An 18155-nucleotide genomic window follows, 5' to 3' on the forward strand; every position below is an offset into this window, starting at 1 on the left:
TATATATATTATAAGTAAGATACAGATAATATACAGTACTTACATAAAAACTCTTAATGAAAGATGAAAATGGAATGTTACACCACCTTTTACTTACGAAACCAAAACACTATGCAAATATATTTATGTATAAAATGCAGACATACACTTCAAAGTCAAATTTTAATTGTTCTTACATTTACAGTCATTTTATATTATCGCTGTCCTTTACTCCTCCATTAATGCATGTAATTGAGTGTTGATAATATGCACAATCTAATTCCATGAGTATAACCATTCTCATGAATCAGTATCTTCTAAAATTTATAAGTTTTACTTTGGAATCTAGAATTCATGTTTGTGCAAAACACTATTATATACCTTAAATTAACCTCTGTTCCTGATACACTGTGATGTAATTTTTGTGTATGGGATTATCCTTCCCATTAGAGAGCAATGATGTACCGTCTTTGTATCTCTACGTGCAACTAACATAACCAAATGGCTGGCACATAACAGGTGATCAATAAGTATTTGTTGAATTAGTTATGTATGTTGGAATGAGTCTTGCCTTATTCATTTTTAGCACCTAACAGGTTTTCTGGCCTCTAGTAGTACTCACTTCATGTTTGATGTGTAAGTCTTAAGAGTCTGTATAGAGCTTCCAGGTTGGTGAAGCAGAATGCCTCCATGTGCCACCGTGCTGGGCTCCAAACTCCAAGAGGACTGAAGTTTCTTTGTTCTCGACCTCACCCTGTGAATCTCTTCATCTGGCTGTTGGTTCCTGTGCTTTAATATCCTCAGTAATAAACCACTCATCTGCTTTCCAAGACTCATCATAATGGGCTACAGGAGAGAATGGGAAAGGAATTTTCTACATCTCCAAGCAAAGATGTGAAGAAGCCAGAAGTTGTCTTGGTCATAAGGGAGGATTGATCTTGCCGTAGGCTGCTATCTGTGCCATAGTTGGAATCTGAATCTTGAACTTTCTGAGGAGAGCATCTGAGCTTTAGAGTTCCTATCAGCCATGTGGCTGAGAAGGTCTTAGTGCTCTGGCCGGGTGTCAGGCCTGAGCCTCCGAGGTGGGAGGGCCGAGTCCAGGACATTAGACCACCAGAGACCTCCAGGCCCCACATAATATCAATCGGCAATAGCTCTCCCAGAGATCCTCGTCTCAATGCTAAGACCCGGCTCTACTCAATGACCAGCAAGCTACAGTGCTGGACACCCCATGCAAAACAACTAGAAAGACAGGAACACAATCCCACCCATTAGCAGAGAGGCTGCCTAAAATTATACTAAGTTCTCAGACACCACAAACACACTACTGGCTGCGGTCCTGACCACCAGAAAGACAAGACCAGCCTCATCCACCAGAACACAGGCACCAGTCCCCTCCACCAGGAAACCTACACAACCCACTGAACCAACCTCACCAACTGGGAGCAGACACCAAATGCAATGGGAAGTACGAACCTGCATCCTGCAAAAAGGAGACCCCAAACACAGTAAGTTAAGCAAAATGAGAAGACAGAGAAATACTCAGCAGATGAAGGAGCAAGGTAAAAACCCACCAGACCAAACAAATGAAAAGGAAAAAGGCAGTCTACCTGAAAAAGAATTCAAAGAAATGATAGTAAAGATGATCCAAAATCTTGGAAATACAATGGAGAAAATACAAGAAACGTTTAACAAGGACCTAGAAGAACTAAAGAGCAAACAAACAATGATGAACAACACAATAAATGAAATTAAAAATTTTCTAGAAGGAATCAATAGCAGGATAACTGAGGCAGGAGAACGGACAAGTGACCTGGAATATAAATAGTGGAAATAACTACTGCAGAGCAGAATAAAGCAAAAAGAATGAAAAGAATTGAGGACAGTCTCAGGGACCTCTGGGACAACATTAAATGCACCAACATTTGAATTATAGGGGTCCCAGAAGAAGAAGAGAAAAAGAAAGGGACTGAGAAAATATTGGAAGAGATTATAGTTGAGAACTTCCCTAACATGGGAAAGGAAATAGTCAAGTCCAGGAAGTGCAGAGAGTCCCATACAGGATAAATCCAAGGAGAAACATGCCAAGACACATATTAATCAAACTATCAAAAATTAAATACAAAGAAAACATATTAAAAGCAGCAAGGGAAAAAGAGCAAATAACATACAAGGGAATCCCCATAAGGTTAACAGCTGATCTTTCAGCAGAAACTGTACAAGCCAGAAGGGAGTGGCAGAACATATTTAAAGTGATGAAAGGAAAAAACCTACAACCAAGATTACTCTACCCAGCAAGGATCTCCTTCAGATTCGATAGAGAAATTAAAACCTTGACAAACAAGCAAAAGCTAAGAGAATTCAGCACCACCAAACCAGCTTTACAGCAAATGCTAAAAGAACTTCTCTAGGCAGGAAACACAAGAGAAGGAAAACACCTACAATAACAAACCCAAAACATTTAAGAAAATGGGAATAGGAACATACATATCGATAATTACCTTAAATGTAAATGGTTTAAATGCTCCAACCAAAAGACATAGACTGGCTGAATGGATACAAAAACAAGACCCGTATATATGCTGTCTACAAGAGACCCACTTCAGACCTAGGGACACATACAGACTGAAAGTGAGGGAATTGAAAAAGATATACTATGCAAATGGAAATCAAAAGAAAGCTGGAGTAGCAACTCTCATATGAGACAAAAGAAACTAAAGACTATTACAAGAGACAAAGAAGGACACTACATAATGATCAAGGGATCAATCCAAGAAGAAGATATAACAGTTGTAAATATTTATGAACCCAGCATAGGAGCACCTCAATACATAAAGCAAATGCTAACAGCCATAAAAGGGGAAATTCACAGTAACACAATAATAGTAAGGGACTTTAACACCCCACTTTCAGCAATGGCCAGATCAATCAAAATGAAAATAAATGAGGAAGCACAAGCTTTAAATGATACATTTAAAAAGATGGACTTAATTGATATTTATAGGGCATTCCATCCAAAAATAGCAGAATACACTCTTCTCAGGTGCTCGTGGAACATTCTCCAGGATAGATCATATCTTGGGTCACAAATCAAGCTTTGGTAAATTTAAGAAAATTGAAATCGTTTCAAGTATCTTTTCCGACCACAACACTGTAAGACTAGATATCAATTACAGAAAAAAGAACCATAAAAAATACAAACACGTGGAGGCTAAACAATATGCTACCAAATAACCAAGAGATCACTGAAGAAATCAAGGAGGAAATCAGAAAATACCTAGAAACAAATGACAATGAAAACACGACGGCCCAAAACCTGTGGGATGCAGCAAAAGCAGTTCTAAGAGGGAAGTTTATAGCAATACAGTCCTACCTCAAGAAACAAGAAAAATCTCAAATAAGCATACTAACCTTACACCTAAAGCAATTAGACACACAAGAACAAAAATAACACAAAGTTAGCAGAAGGAAAGAAATCATAAAGATCAGATCAGAAATAAATGAAAAGGAAATGAAGGAAACAATAACAAAGATCAATAAAACTAAAAGCTGGTTCTCTGAGAAGATAAACAAAATTGATAAATCATTAACCAGACTCATCAAGGAAAAAAGGGAGAAGACTCAAATCAATAAAATTAGAAATGAAAAAGGAGAAGTAACAACTGACACTGCAGAAATACAAAGAATCGTGAGAGATTACTACAACCAATATATGCCAATGAAATGGACAACCTGAAAGAAATGGACAAATTCTTAGAAAAGCACAACCTTCTGGGACCGAACCAGGAAAAAATAGAAAATATAAACCGACCAATCACAAGCACTGAAATTGGGACTGTGATTAAAAATCTCCCAACAAACCAAAACCCAGGACCAGATGGCTTCACAGGCAAATTCTTTCAAACATTTAGAGAAGAGCTAACACCTATCCTTCTCAAACCCTTTCAAAATATAACAGAGGGAGGAACACTCCCAAACTCACTCTACGAGGCCACCATCACCCTGATACCAACACCAGACAGAGTTGTCACAGAAAAAGAAAACTACAGGCCAATAACACTGATGAACATAAGATGCAAAAATCCTCAACAAAATACTAGCAAACAGAATCCAGAAGCACATTAAAAGTATCATCCACCATGATAAAGTGGGGTTTATCCCAGGAATGCAAGGATTCTTCAGGATACACAAATCAGTCAATGTGATATACCATATTAACAAATTGAAGGAGAAAAACCATATGGTCATCTCAATAGATGCAGAAAAAGCTTTTGACAAAATTCAAAACCCATTTATGATAAAAACTCTCCAGAAAGTAGGCATAGAGAGAACTTACCTGAACATAATAAAGGCCATATATGACAAACCCCCAGCCAACATCATTCTCAATGGTGAAAAACTGAAACCATTTCCACTAAGATCAGGAAAAAGACATGGTTGCCCACTCTCACCACTATTATTCAACATAGTTTTGAAAGTTTTAACCACAGCAATCTGAGCAGAAAAAGAAATAAAAGGAATCCAAACAGGAAAGAAGAAGTAAAACTGTCACTGTTTGCAGATGACATAATACTATACATAGAGAATCCTAAAGATGCTACCAGAAAACTACTAGAGCTAATCAATGAATTTGGTAAAGTTGCAGAATACAAAATTAATACACAGAAATCTCTTGCATTCCTATACACTAATGATGAAAAATCTGAAAGAGAAACTAAGGAAACACTCCCATTTACCACTGCAACAAAAAGAATAAAATATCTAGGAATAATCCTATCTAAGTAGACAAAAGACTTTTATGCAGAAAACTATAAGACACTATTAAAAGAAATTAAAGATGATACAAACAGATGGAGAGATATACCATGTTCTTGGATTGGAAGATTCAACATTGTGAAAATGTCTGTACTACCCAAAGCAATCTACGGATTCAGTGCAATGCCTATGAAACTACCAATGGCATTTTTCACAGAACTAGAGCAAAAAATTTCACAATTTGTATGGAAATACAAAAGACCCTGAATAGCCAAAGCAATCTTGAGAAAGAAAAACAGGCCTGGAGGAATCAGGCTCCCTGACTTCAGACTATATACTACAAAGCTACAGTAATCAAGACAGTATGGTCCTGGCACAAAAACAGAAATATAGATCAATTCATCAGGATAGAAATCCCAGAGATAAACCGATGCACATATGGTCACCTTATTTTTGTTAAAGGAGGCAAGATAATAAAATGAAGATAGACTTTTCAATAAGTGGTGCTGGGAAAACTGGACAGCTACATGTAAAAGAGTGAAATTAGAACACTCCCTAACACCATACACAAAAATAAACTCAAAATGGATTAAAGACCTAAATGTAAGGCCAGACACTATAAAACTATTAGAGGAAAACATAGGCAGAACACTCTATGACATAAATCACAGCAAGATCCGTTTTGACCCAGCTCCTAGAGAAATGGAAATAAAAACAAAAATAAACAAATGGGACCTAATGAAACTTAAAAGCTTTTACACCGCAAAGGAAACCATAAACAAGATGAAAAGACAACCCTCAGAATGGGAGAAAATATTTGCTAACGAAGCAACTGTCAAAGGATTAATCTGCAAATATACGAGCAGCTCATGCAGCTCAATATCAAAAAAACAAACAACCCAATTAAAAATGGGCAGAAGACCTAAATAGACATTTCTGCAAAGAAGATATATAGATTGCCAACAAACAAATGAAAGGATGCTCAACATCATTAATCATTAGAGAAATGCAAATCAAAACTACAATGAGATATCACCTCACACCGGTCATAATGGCCATCATCCAAAAATCTACGAACAATAAATGCTGGAGAGGGTGTGGAGAAAAGGGAACCCTCTTGCACTGTTGGTGGAAATGTAAATTGGTACAGCCACTATGGAGAACAGTATGGAGGTTCCTTAGAAAACTAAAAATAGAACTTCCATACAACTCAGCAATCCCACTCTTGGGCATATACCCTGAGAAAACAATAATTCAAAAAGAGTCACGTACCACAATGTTCACTGAAGCTCTATTTACAATAGCCAGGACATGGAAGCCACCTAAGTGTCCATCGACAGATGAATGGATAAAGATGTGGCACATATATACCATGGAATATTTCTCAGCCATAAAAAGAAACGAAATTGAGTTATTTGTAGTGAGGTGGATGGACCTAGAGTCTGTCATACAGAGTGAAGTAAGTCAGAAAGAGAAAAACAAATACCGTATGCTAACACATATATATGGAATCTAAAAAAAAAAAAATAAATGGTTCCAAAGAACCTAGGGGCAGGACAGGAATAAAGACGCAGACGTAGAGCATGGACTTGAGGACATGGGGAGGGGGAAGGATAAGCTGGGACAAAGTGAAAGAGTGGCATGGACATATATACACTACCAAATGTAAAATAGATAGCCAGTGGGAAGCAGCTGCATAGTACAGGGAGATCAGCTCGGTGCTTTGTGACCACCTAGAGGGGTGGGATAGGGAGGGTGGGAGGGAGACACAAGAGGGAGGAGATATGGAGATATATGTATATGTATAGCTGATTCACTTTGTTATAAAGCAGAAACTAACACACCATTGTAAAGCAATTATACTCCAATAAAGATGTTAAAAAAATAAAAATAAGTCTGTTTAACTCTTAATGTAGTTGACATATAGTACTAAAAGCAGAGTGTATAACCTAATCACCTATGTATAATAAATAGTGGCTATATAACAGTTTCAATTAGAAATGTCAAGTTCACATCTTTTATTGGAACAGTCTTTGGCAATGTGCGTGAGAGATTTCCCCCAACATCAAGCCACTGTAGTTTGCTGTTATAATCAGGAAAAGGAGTTTCAGCATGAGGGTGACGTCTAGTTGCAGCTGAGTGGGTTAGGATTTCTAACCAGAAGGACAAGGTTAGTAGTTTGTTAAGGATTGAGGGAGGTGCTCTGGTAGTGATTGGAGTAAAGGAAAGCACGGAATGTTGGGAAGGAGGCTAAGGTACATTTTAATTCATAGCCTCCCATGGCTGAACATTGATAAACATTATTTGGTATTTACATCACATAAAAATTTCTCTGATTTGATGAGAAGCATAACCCCTTATTGTACATAAATGCTGAGCTATCTACATATGTTAAACTAATTACTATTTGTTTTTCTGAGCAGTTCAGCTTCACGCCAGAGTAAAGGATAGTTCTGGATGGCAGACATCATCTGTTGTCTTCTTGTCCTACAGGTTCTTATTTTGGAGGAGTATGTTTTTCTGGCTCTAGTACCTCAATTCCTCATATGAGTGAATGAAGTTGTTACGAGTGGCTATTTAGGACACCTAGGCTGTGGGAACAACTTTCGTGGTAAAGCTTGGAGCTATTAGAAACTGAGCTACTAGTGATGAAATAGTGGAAGCAAAGAAAAAAAAGGTGGTAAAAGCCAGTATGTATTTCATGCTCATGAATGCAGAAAAGCAAGTGACTTTAAGTGGCAGGCATCTTTGGCTAGTTGCCAAGGTCTTTGCTAATATAGATTGAGAGGTAATTTCTTACAAGTGATGTTAGGAGAGAAAATGAGTTCCTTAGAGCTGAAAATCATATTACAGGGCAGTTGTATGGATTTCTTTTTCATTTTTAAAAAGACATTTTTCACTTTAAAATTATAAGTATTATATTTGCTCATTTTGAAAAGTTCAAACAGAAATGTATACAATAAAAGATGAAAGATTCCCCAGAGGTAACCATTGTTTGCAATTTAGTATATATCCTTTCAGATGTTTTTCTGGTAGTTGTTTTACAAGTTTGGATTGTTGAATTCATTTGAGCTCTAAGTCAGAGTCTGGTTTTCAGGTTCATATTTAACGATTTTCCTCCCTTTTTCTCTTCCTTATAGACTTGCTATAGGTGTTCTCCAGGATCAAAGTGTGACTGTAGTGGTATAAAAGGAGAAAAGGTAAGATATGAGATGAGCCTTCAAAAACTTGGAAGACCAATAAAATCGTGATTTTAATATTTTTTTTTAAAAACAGGGCTTGTACCTCAGCATCTAATTAAATAAAATGAATTTTACTCTATTGCTTATTTTAGATTGCTATAAGGATTAGACTATATCTCAGAGATCAGCAAACACTTTCTGTAAAAATCCATATGGTAAATAATTTAGCCTTTGTGAGACACATAAGGCCTCTGTCACATATTTTTCTCCTTTTTTAAAAGTAGCCCTTTAATAGTGTATAAAAATTATTGGCTCTTGGACTATACAAAACAGGGATCTGACTGAATTTGGCCTGAGAGCTGTAGTCTGCCAACCTCTGATGAATCTTGTTGCAGTCAACGACTTAATAGGCAAAAGAATGCAAAACACTTAAGGAACCAAACATTTATCAGGCTACTAATCTATGCTAGTTACCATACAATTTCATGTGTTTCATGTATTTTTATCTAATCCATTTAAGTTAATGATTGGTCTATCTCTGTTTTCATCTCACTTTTCCCACAGCAGCATCCCTATTATATAGATATGATGATTACAGAGTAAGTATTGGTGATGATTAAATAGCATAAACCTAGCCACTATGAATCAGTGACTGACACTGAAAACAGAAGATTAAAAAGGGATAGTGAATTGTGGCCAAAAAGGAATTGTACTAGGAGGAAGGTGATCGTACCCTAGTCTTCACTCTTTGGGGCTCAGTGAATATTTTTGAATGAATTATTGAATATTACTAATGATATATGAAAAAGTTTGGGATAATATCTCAAGAGCATATTCCATTTAGGCATATAGAAGGCACACTAGCATACTAAAGGTGTTTAAAAGTCCTGGAGTAAAGAAACCTATTTGTTTGTTTTGCAGTGCTGTATTTCCAAGCTCTATTTAACCATTTAACCCACTTTCCTTCCTTCTAACGGAACACCTATTAATAATAATTGAAGAGTGTTATACAGAACCTTATTTGAATAACATTAGCTTGAGGGGAGTAGTTTTATAGTAAAGCTACTTTCTGTAGCAGTAAAAAGACCAAGAGGGATTCCTTTCTGATATTAGCAGAATGACTTTTATCAGATTAACTCTCCTTAAGATAAGAAGTAAACACTCTGGACAAAATATAACAACTATTTAATAGTACAGGAGAGTGGCCAAAGTAGGAAAAAAGTAGAGAGGAATCTACCTTTTAAAGAAGGGAGGTACAGTGGGCAAGTTTGCACTTATGTGCCTTTTCTCCTGGGTGGGCACTTCAGTCTGCAGGGCAAAGGATGGCAAGAACCCAGACAGAAAAACAAAGTCTCAGTGGCTTGAGAAGTCAAGGACAGAATTGAGGATGCCAGAATGGCTGGAAAATGATGGGAGATATGCTGGAATGGAGGGAGTCACAGAATGGAGAGCCCAAAAATCTGCTTGTAAATGCAGCCCAAATACTTGGTTGGACCCTGGACTTTATATGTATAGGGGAGGATTCATGCAACCCAGCAAGAAGGAACAGCTGGAAGCCTGCAATAAGTGAACATAGACTTAACTGCTGTCCACTGAAAGGAAAACAGAGTTCTAAGTGTTAGTTCAGCTGAGTTAGCTATTTCCTAAAATAAAAGTTCAGTACTTTTTAGACAATATAAAAGAATCCAGTATGTGTACATATTAACTACAATGTCCAATATGCAATTAAAACTTACTAGACATGTGAAGTAACAAGTAAAAGCGACCCATGGTCAAGAAAAAGACCAATCAATGAAAACTAACTCTGAAATAACACAGATGTTAGAATTTTTAGACAAAGATTTAAAGCAGATAGGATAAATATATTTGTTGATTTAAAGGGAACTCTGCTAATAATGAGTGAACAGATAGAGAATTGCAACAGAGCACTGGAAATTGTGAAATAAAAAGGAGGGAAATCTAGATTTGAAAAGCAAAATATAAGAAAGAACAATTTACCAAGTGGGCTTTTAACAGCAGAATGAAGAACACTGAAGAAAGATGGACAAATAACTTGAGAAATACACATTACCTAAAACTAACTAACTAACTAAATGAAGCAAAATATGACTAGCCCTATATCTACTAAGGAAATTGAATTATCAAACTCTTCCCACACACACATAAAAATTCCAGTCCAGAAGTTTTCACTGATGAATTATATGAAACATTTATGTTAGAGACAATATCAATCTTGCATAAACTTAGAAAATGGAAGCATTAGGGCTGATGTCCAGCTAATTTTATGAAACAAATATGTCCTAATACCCAAACCAAAGATAAAATTTTAAAAATCATTAAGCTATAGCTCATTAATATAGATGCAGAAATGAAGAACAGAATTTTAGTAAATCAGATCCAATGGCATATAAAGTGGATAATGTGTTCTTACCAAGTGGGGTTTATGCAAGGAGTGCATGGTTGGTTTAACATTTGAAAATCAAACTTATAATTCACCATATTAAAAGACTAAATACAAATTTTAAACATAAATAAGCCCACCATGTAACTATCTCAGCAGATGCAAAGAAAGCATTTACCAAAATCCATCATGGACTTTTTTTTTAAGGCAAGGCTTTACTGGAGCCCCTGCTGCAGCAGGGGTAGGGGTGCATCCAGGGATCGGGCCAGAGGGGTGGCTTAGGTGTTTTGCCCACCCCTCTGGTGGTGTTGTGTGCAGGGGGCATGCTCAGTACCCTGCTTTTGCTCCAGGCTCTTCAAAAGTGGCAGTTGGGTCTTTTGATCTTTTGTTTCTTTTTAGGTCCAGAATTTGCCCCAACTGCACATGCATGTGGTTATTTTTAGTCCCATATAGTTTCTGTGTTATTTTTAGTCCCATATAGTTTCTTTGTGTTTTGTTGCTCGAGGAGAGGTGTGTCCAGGTGCAAGCATTGCAGCACTGCAGCAAAGGGTCCCAGGTCCCAGCCTGTTTCTGATAAAAACTCTCAGCTAACTAGAAATAATAGAACTGATTTCCTCAGTCTTAAGGAGCATCTACCAAACCCCTGTAGCTAAAATTATATTCAGTGGAGAAAGACTACATTGCTTTCTCCTAAGTTCATAGCATGTCTGCTCTCACCATTTCTATTCAACATCGCCAGTGCAGTAACACAAGAAAAGGAAAAGGAAAAGCATCCAGACTAGAAAGGAAGAGTAAAGCTGTCTCTTTTTCTGTGGATGAACAATACTAAAATACTCCTAAAACTTGTGAGTGCAGAAAGATCCCAGGATAAACATAACCAATAAGATAAGATCAATAAACAAAAATCAGTTGTATGTATATATTTTAACAATGAAAATTAGGAAATTGGAATTATAAAAATGCCTTTTGCAAGAGCATCAAAAATTTAAAATACATAGGAGCAAGTCAGTCAAAAATGTGCAAGTCCAGTGCACTGAAAACTACAAAAATATTGTTGAGAGCAATAAAAGAACACCTGAATTAATGTAGGTATATATCATGTTCAGGGATTAGAATACTCTATTACTAAGATGCCAATTCTCTCCAAATTTTTCTACAGATTCAATAAACATTCTTGCTTTTCTTGTAGAAATTAACAAGCTGATTCTAAAATTCAGATAGAAATGCTAATACAGCTTTTTAAAAGAATGAAGCTGGAGTATTTATATTACACAATTCCAAGACTTAGTCTAAAACTAGAATAAATGATAGTGTGCTAGTAGTTAAAGGATAGACATATAGATGAATGGGACAGAATAGAGTCCATAACTAGACCCGTAGGTGCATGATGAATTGATTTTTTTACAAAAGTGCAAAGGCAAATCAGAGGAGAAAAGATAGTCTTTTCAACAAATAGTACTGGAAGAATTGGATATGCATATGCACAAAAATGAACTTTGACTCATTGCTTGCACTGTTTACAGAAATTAACTCAAAATGGATCATAGACCTAAATATAAAACCTAAATCTATAAAGCTTAAATCTACAAATCTTTTAGAAGAAAACAGGAGAAAATCCTTGTGACCTTGGGTTAGGTATCAATAGATATTGCTTAGATATGACACCAGAAAACATGATCCATAAAAGAAAAGGCTGATAAATTGTATTTCATCAAAATTAAGAACTTATTCTTTTCTGAAGATATTGTTAAGAGAATGAAAAGACAACCTACAGTCTAGGGAAAAATGTTTATGAATCACATATCTGATAACAATCTTGAAACCAGAATATATAAAGAAATCTTAAAACGAAATAATAAAACAAACATCCCCAAATAAAATTAAATTAGAAACAAATTGGAAAAAGGTTTTAAGACACTTCCCAAAAGAAGATATAGAGATGGCAAATAAACATTTGAAAAGATACTCAACATTATTAATTAGGAAAACGCATAATAAAACCATAATGAGATACTACTATAAACCTATTAGAATGTGTAAATATTAAAGCATAACCATACCAAATATAGACAAGGGTGTGGAGCAATTGGAACTATCATAGATTGCTGGTGCAAATCTAGAATCATGCAAACACTGGAAAATAGTTCGGCGGTTTCTTAAAAAGGTAAACATAAACCTGTCATATGACCCTCTCTGTTCCTAGGCATTTACCCATGAGAAATGAAAGCATATGTCTATACCATACTTGTACATGATGTTATGATAGCTCTATATGTAATAGCCAGAAACAGGAATCAACTCAACTGCTTTTTAACAGGTGGATGAATCAACAAATTATAGTACAGCTGATCCTTGAACAACACAGATTTAAACTGCCTGGGTCTACTGGTATCGAGATTTTTTCAATAAATACCTAGTACAGTACTGTACAGTCTGCAGTTGGTTGAATCCACAGATACAGAACTGCAGATTTGGAGTGCAGACTGTAACGTTATACTCAGATTTTTAACTGTACTGGTGTTGGTGTTCCTGACCCCCCCATGTTGTTCAAGGGTCAAATATATATTTATACAATGGAGTACTACTCAGTGATAAAAAGGAATAAACTATTGACACACCTCTAAATCTCAAGATAATTATGCTGAGTGAAAAGTTAGATAAAAAGGGTATATTCTGTATAATCCCATTTATGTAAAATTCTAGAAAATGCAAATTAATCTATGGTGATAGAAAGCAAATCATTTATTGCCTGGGGGTATGGGTGGAGGTATGAGGAAGATATAAATGGGGGTAAGGAAATTTTTTTAATATTTATAATGTTTACTTTAGTATTATTATTTTTTAAAGACTTTATTTTTTTAGAGCAGTTTTAGGTTCACAGAAAAATTGAAAGAGATACAGATTTCCCATATGTGCCCTGCCCGCACACATACATACATGCACAGCCTCCCCAACTATCACCATCCCCCACCAGAGTGGTACATTTGTTACAGCTGATGAACCTACATTGATATGTCATTATCATCCAAAGTTTATAGTTTACCTCAGAGTTTACTCTTGGTGTTATACCTTCTGTGGGTTTGGACAAATGTATAATGACATGTGTCCATCATTATATTATCATACAGAGTATTTTCACTGCCCTAAGAAAACTCTGTGCTCCACCTATTCATCTCCTCCACTTGTACCCCTTGGCAACCACTGATCTTTTTTACTGTCTGCATAATTTTGTCTTTTCCACAATGTCATATAGTTAGAATCACATGGTATGCAGACTTTTCAGATTAGCTTCTTTCACTTAGTAATATGCATTTAAATTTCCTTCATGTCTTTTCATGGTTTGATAGCTTGTTTCTTTCTAGACTGAATAATATTCTATTGTCTAGATGCACTACACTTTATTCACCTACTGAAAGACATCTTGGTTGCTTCCAAGTTTGGCAATTATGAATAAAGGTGCTATAAACATCTGCATGCAGGTTTTTGTGTGGACATAAATTTTCAACTCCTTTGGATAAATACAAAGGAATGTGATTTCTGGATCATATGTTAAGAATATGTTTAGTTTTGTAAGAAACTGCCAAAGTGTCTTCCAAAGTGGCTATACCATTTTGCATTCCACCATCAGTGAATGAGAGTTTCTGTTGCTCCACATCCTTTTCAGCATTTGGTGTTGTCAGTATCCTGGATTTTTGCCATTTTAATGGGTGTGTAGAGGTATTTTTTAATTTGCATTTCCCTGATGACATATGATGTGGAGCATTTTTTCATATGCTTATTTGCCATCTGTATATCTTTTTCGGTGAGGTGTCTGTTAAAGTCTTTGGCCCATTCCTTTTTTTTTTCATTTTATTTATCTTTGGCTGTGTTGGGTCTTCGTTGCTGCACACAGGCTTTCTCTAGTTGCGGCAAGTGGGGGCTACTCTTTGTTGCAGTGCACAGGCTTCTCATTGCGGTGTCTTTTCTTGTTGCGAAGCACGGGCTCTAGGCACGCAGGCTTCAGTAGTTGCAGCACGTGGGCTCAGTAGTTGTGGCTTGCGGGCTCTAGAGTGCGGGCTCAGTAGTTGTGGCACACGGGCTAAGTTGCTCCACGGCATGTGGGATCTTCCCGGACCAGGAATCAAACCCGTGTCCCCTGCATTGGCAGGTGGATTCTTAACCACTGTGCCACCAGGGAAGTCCTCTTTGGCCCATTCTTAAATCAGGTTATTTGTTTTCTTATTGTTGAGTTTTAAGAGTTCTTTGTCTATTTTGGATAACAATCCTTTGTCAGATGTGTCTTTTGAAAATATTTTCTCCCAGTCTGTGACTTGTCTTCTCGTGCTCTTGACATTGTCTTTTGCAGAGCAGAAGTTTTTGATTTTCATGAAGTCCAGCTTATCAATTATTTCTTTTGTGGACTGTGCTTTTGTTGTGGTATCTAAAAATTCGTCACCATACCCAAGGTCATCTAGGTTTTCTCCCATGTTATTTTCTAGGAGTTTTATGGTTTTGTGTTTTACATTTAGGTTTCTGATCCATTTTGAGTTAATTTTTGTGAAGGTGTAAGGTCTGTGTCTAGAATCTTTTTTTTTTTTTTTTGGCATGGAATGTCCAGTTGTTCTAGCACCGTTTGTTGAAAAAACAAGGAAATTTTTGTGAGTGACGGATATGTTCATTATTTTGATTGTCACATATGTGACAAAAATGTTCAAATTGTATACTTTAAATAAGTGAAATTTATTGTATGTTAATTTTACTTCAATAAAACTGCTTTTTAAAAATAAGTTTAACACGGTTATAATAAATTACGTACATTCTGCCAAAAGACTGTGTCCAAGCATACTGCTAAAAACAAACAAAATTCATCAGACGCCTGATGAGAACAAGAAATTAATCAGTTGACAACCTGAAATTCATGTCACAGTCAAATATTATCTAAACAAAGTGTGCCCCTCTACCAGTTGCATCAGCATTTACTGAGAGCTTGTTAGAAATGCAGATTCTTAAGCTCCATAGCAGACCTACTAAATCTAACTCTGGAGGGGTGGGGCCAGGTAATCTTGTTTTAACAAGCTGTGCAAGTGGTTCTGATGCAAGCTAAAGTTTGAGATTCTCTGACCTAGATTATCTCCATTTTGACAGTTGCCAAAGATCCATATTCTTGTTCTAATTACATCACATATTTCTTTGTGCTATATAATTACAAAAACAAAATAGAAATTACATAAAAAAGGACACAACTGCACATAATTTATATAATTATAAAACCATTATAATTGCATTACCTAATTAAATCACTGTTTCCATTTGTCCACTAAGGGTATTGCCTTGCCCATATGCTTGTATAATTTTTACATTTTTACAATATTATAATCGAAAATAATTTTAATTATAATTGTCGTTCTAACAGTTTGTCCTAATTTTTATTTTTCCTATCAGAAATTCAATATTTTTCCTGTTAATTTTGTATCTGCCTTGAGAAACTATTCTTTTTTTTTAAATTTAAATCTGAGATTTTATTTACTAAAGAAAATATGAATTTGATGGAATTCATTTAGAAAGCATAGAATTAAGAGGTTACAATACTTTTCTTCAAACCCTTCATTTTGTATGTGAAAGAAGAGAGTTTAAGGACGTAAGTATTTTTTGGGATTTCTGACCTTTCTTGGTTGTGCTTTTGGTCCAAACTTATCATGTCAATAGCTCATCAATTTTCCTGAAATAAAGTATGTTGCACTTGTCTCAGGTTTACCAGCTGTAGGTCACTTTTTTCTTCTAATTTTTACACTTCCTTTTAGTACAAATTCTATAGTGAACCAAGCCCCTACCAGTTTCACTGATGTAAATTCTGTTAACACATCCTCAATACTAGGAGGTTCAAGAAAGGTTTGTAATTCATGCCCACAAATCAGCCTGTCAGCTGAAGTTACTGTGTGACATATGCCTTATTTTATGAGAAACTATTCTTAAAATATTTTTTTATTCCCATGATTGTATAACTTTCTTATTGTGATTATAAAGTGCCCTTCCTGTAAAACTGTAACATTTTTATGTGTACCTCTTACTCACAAACTAGGTTCTACATCTCAGTAAATCAGTCTGTTATCCTTCTTTTTAATACTAGCTTGTGGTATATAAGGCAACTTTATCACAAAAAAGTCATCTTTTGTATAATTTCTCCTAAACTTACCTCTTATTTTTTTCTGAATTTTTGAAGAAAGCATGTGTCATAAATTTTATATAATCCATTAAGGAAGTTCATTCATTGGATGAATATTTTCTGAATATTTGTCCTGTTGGGCACTAAGAATACAATGATGAGGATAACATAATTGATTCGATGAAGGAGTAATGGAGAGAGTGGAGTCAAGATTATTATAAATTTCTGGCTGAGGTAGCTGGGTTGTGTTATTTCCTGAAATAGGTAAGATGGTAGAAAGATAATGAATTCAGTGTTATTTATATTAAGTTTGCTTTTGGAAAAATTATTCAACTTTTCTTTGCCTTAATTGTTCATCCGTAAAATGGAGATAATAATAGTATTTACCTAATATTGTCACTGGGAGGATTAAATAAGATAAAACATGGAAAGAGTTTAGAATGAACTCTGGCACATAGAAAGCACTCAATGCATGTTTGCTATTATTACTGTTGAATGTTAGGTGCCCGTGTGATATTCAAGTGGAGATGTTTAATGGTTGGCCTATGAGCCCAGTTTTTAGGGAAAAATGTGTTGATGTTTGAGATTTCCCAGGAAAGAGTGAGAAAGGGTCAAAAAAGGGCATCCAGAGTAATACCAATAGTTAAAGGACAGGCAGGGAGAGAAGAATATTATTCCATAAAGAAAAATAAGACTGATTTTTTATTCAAATATGAGCAGGCAGCATAAACCAGGTTTTTTTTTAAAGTTTGACCTTCAGAAATAGATGTGCTACATCATTTTCTATGTTAGTGTTAGCAAATTACAGTAAAATCTAGGTAGCTGTAAGGATTAAATAATTGCCTGACAACCAATAGCAAAGGGTAGGCACATAACAAATGTCAGCCTTCCCTACCATCTGTATTAGGAATTAGGTGGAGGACCCTCCTGGCACCCTCTCCTCATGGAAGCCTTCTGTACTTTCTACTGCAGGAAACTTTCTACCTTTCAAAGGCTGGGGATTGCTATTGCAATTCTTTTTGCTACTTTCCAGTAATTGCCCTTCTATCTTCCGTGGTATAATATTGCTCTGTCAGCTAGATAGGACTACAACATCATTTGACTATAGTGTGAGATTTCAGGACAAGTATCTGGTATAGGTATATGGTTTTTATTAATACCAACACAGTTAAGCTTTTTAGCACTCTCTACTTTCAGTTTCTAGTGTATTCCTCTCGTATCTATAGCCTGGGTAGCAGTTTTGCTTCTGAGAAAATATAGCTCTCTTCAAGCATTATCCTCAAGTTTTGGCAGAGATATGCTCTAAATACTAGCGGAGATCCCAAAACGTAGCTGTGTTTTCCACTTACGGAAATCTACTCGAACTAGATAGTTTTTTTTCCTTCTAGCTTCCTTTCTGACTGGCACTTGTGGTCAGATTTCTACTACCCGCTCTGCCAGTATGGGCTATGTAATGATTTGAGCCAATCCAGCTCTAAAATTTTTGAATCTTTTATTTTTCTTCTCTTGCTCTATTTCCTTCAAAATAATGGCATTGAGATTGATGGATACTAAATTATCATAATTCTATGAGTAATTAAAAACAAAGAGATATATTTATAGAAAATGGAAAATGCTGTAATATGTCAATAATAGTTATTGTCAAAGCTACAGATGTTAGGGTTCACACTCTTAATATAATTGACTGTATGCAAGT

General features: G+C 35.7%; 1 protein-coding gene across 3 annotated transcripts in view; it reads left to right on the forward strand.

Annotated features, from left to right (window-relative positions):
* Positions 1–18155, forward strand: part of COL4A5 (collagen type IV alpha 5 chain) — a 245053-nt gene that overhangs the window by 108424 nt on the left and 118474 nt on the right. For all 3 annotated transcript variants that reach the window (XM_082447507.1, XM_082447505.1, XM_082447506.1), the window contains exon 2: positions 7875–7934. In XM_082447507.1, the coding sequence (XP_082303633.1) occupies positions 7875–7934 (60 nt within the window). The remainder of the gene's footprint in view (positions 1–7874; positions 7935–18155) is intronic.

This window comes from Balaenoptera physalus (genome assembly GCF_965194825.1).
Source record: "Balaenoptera physalus genome assembly, chromosome: X".
NCBI lineage: Eukaryota > Metazoa > Chordata > Mammalia > Artiodactyla > Balaenopteridae > Balaenoptera > Balaenoptera physalus.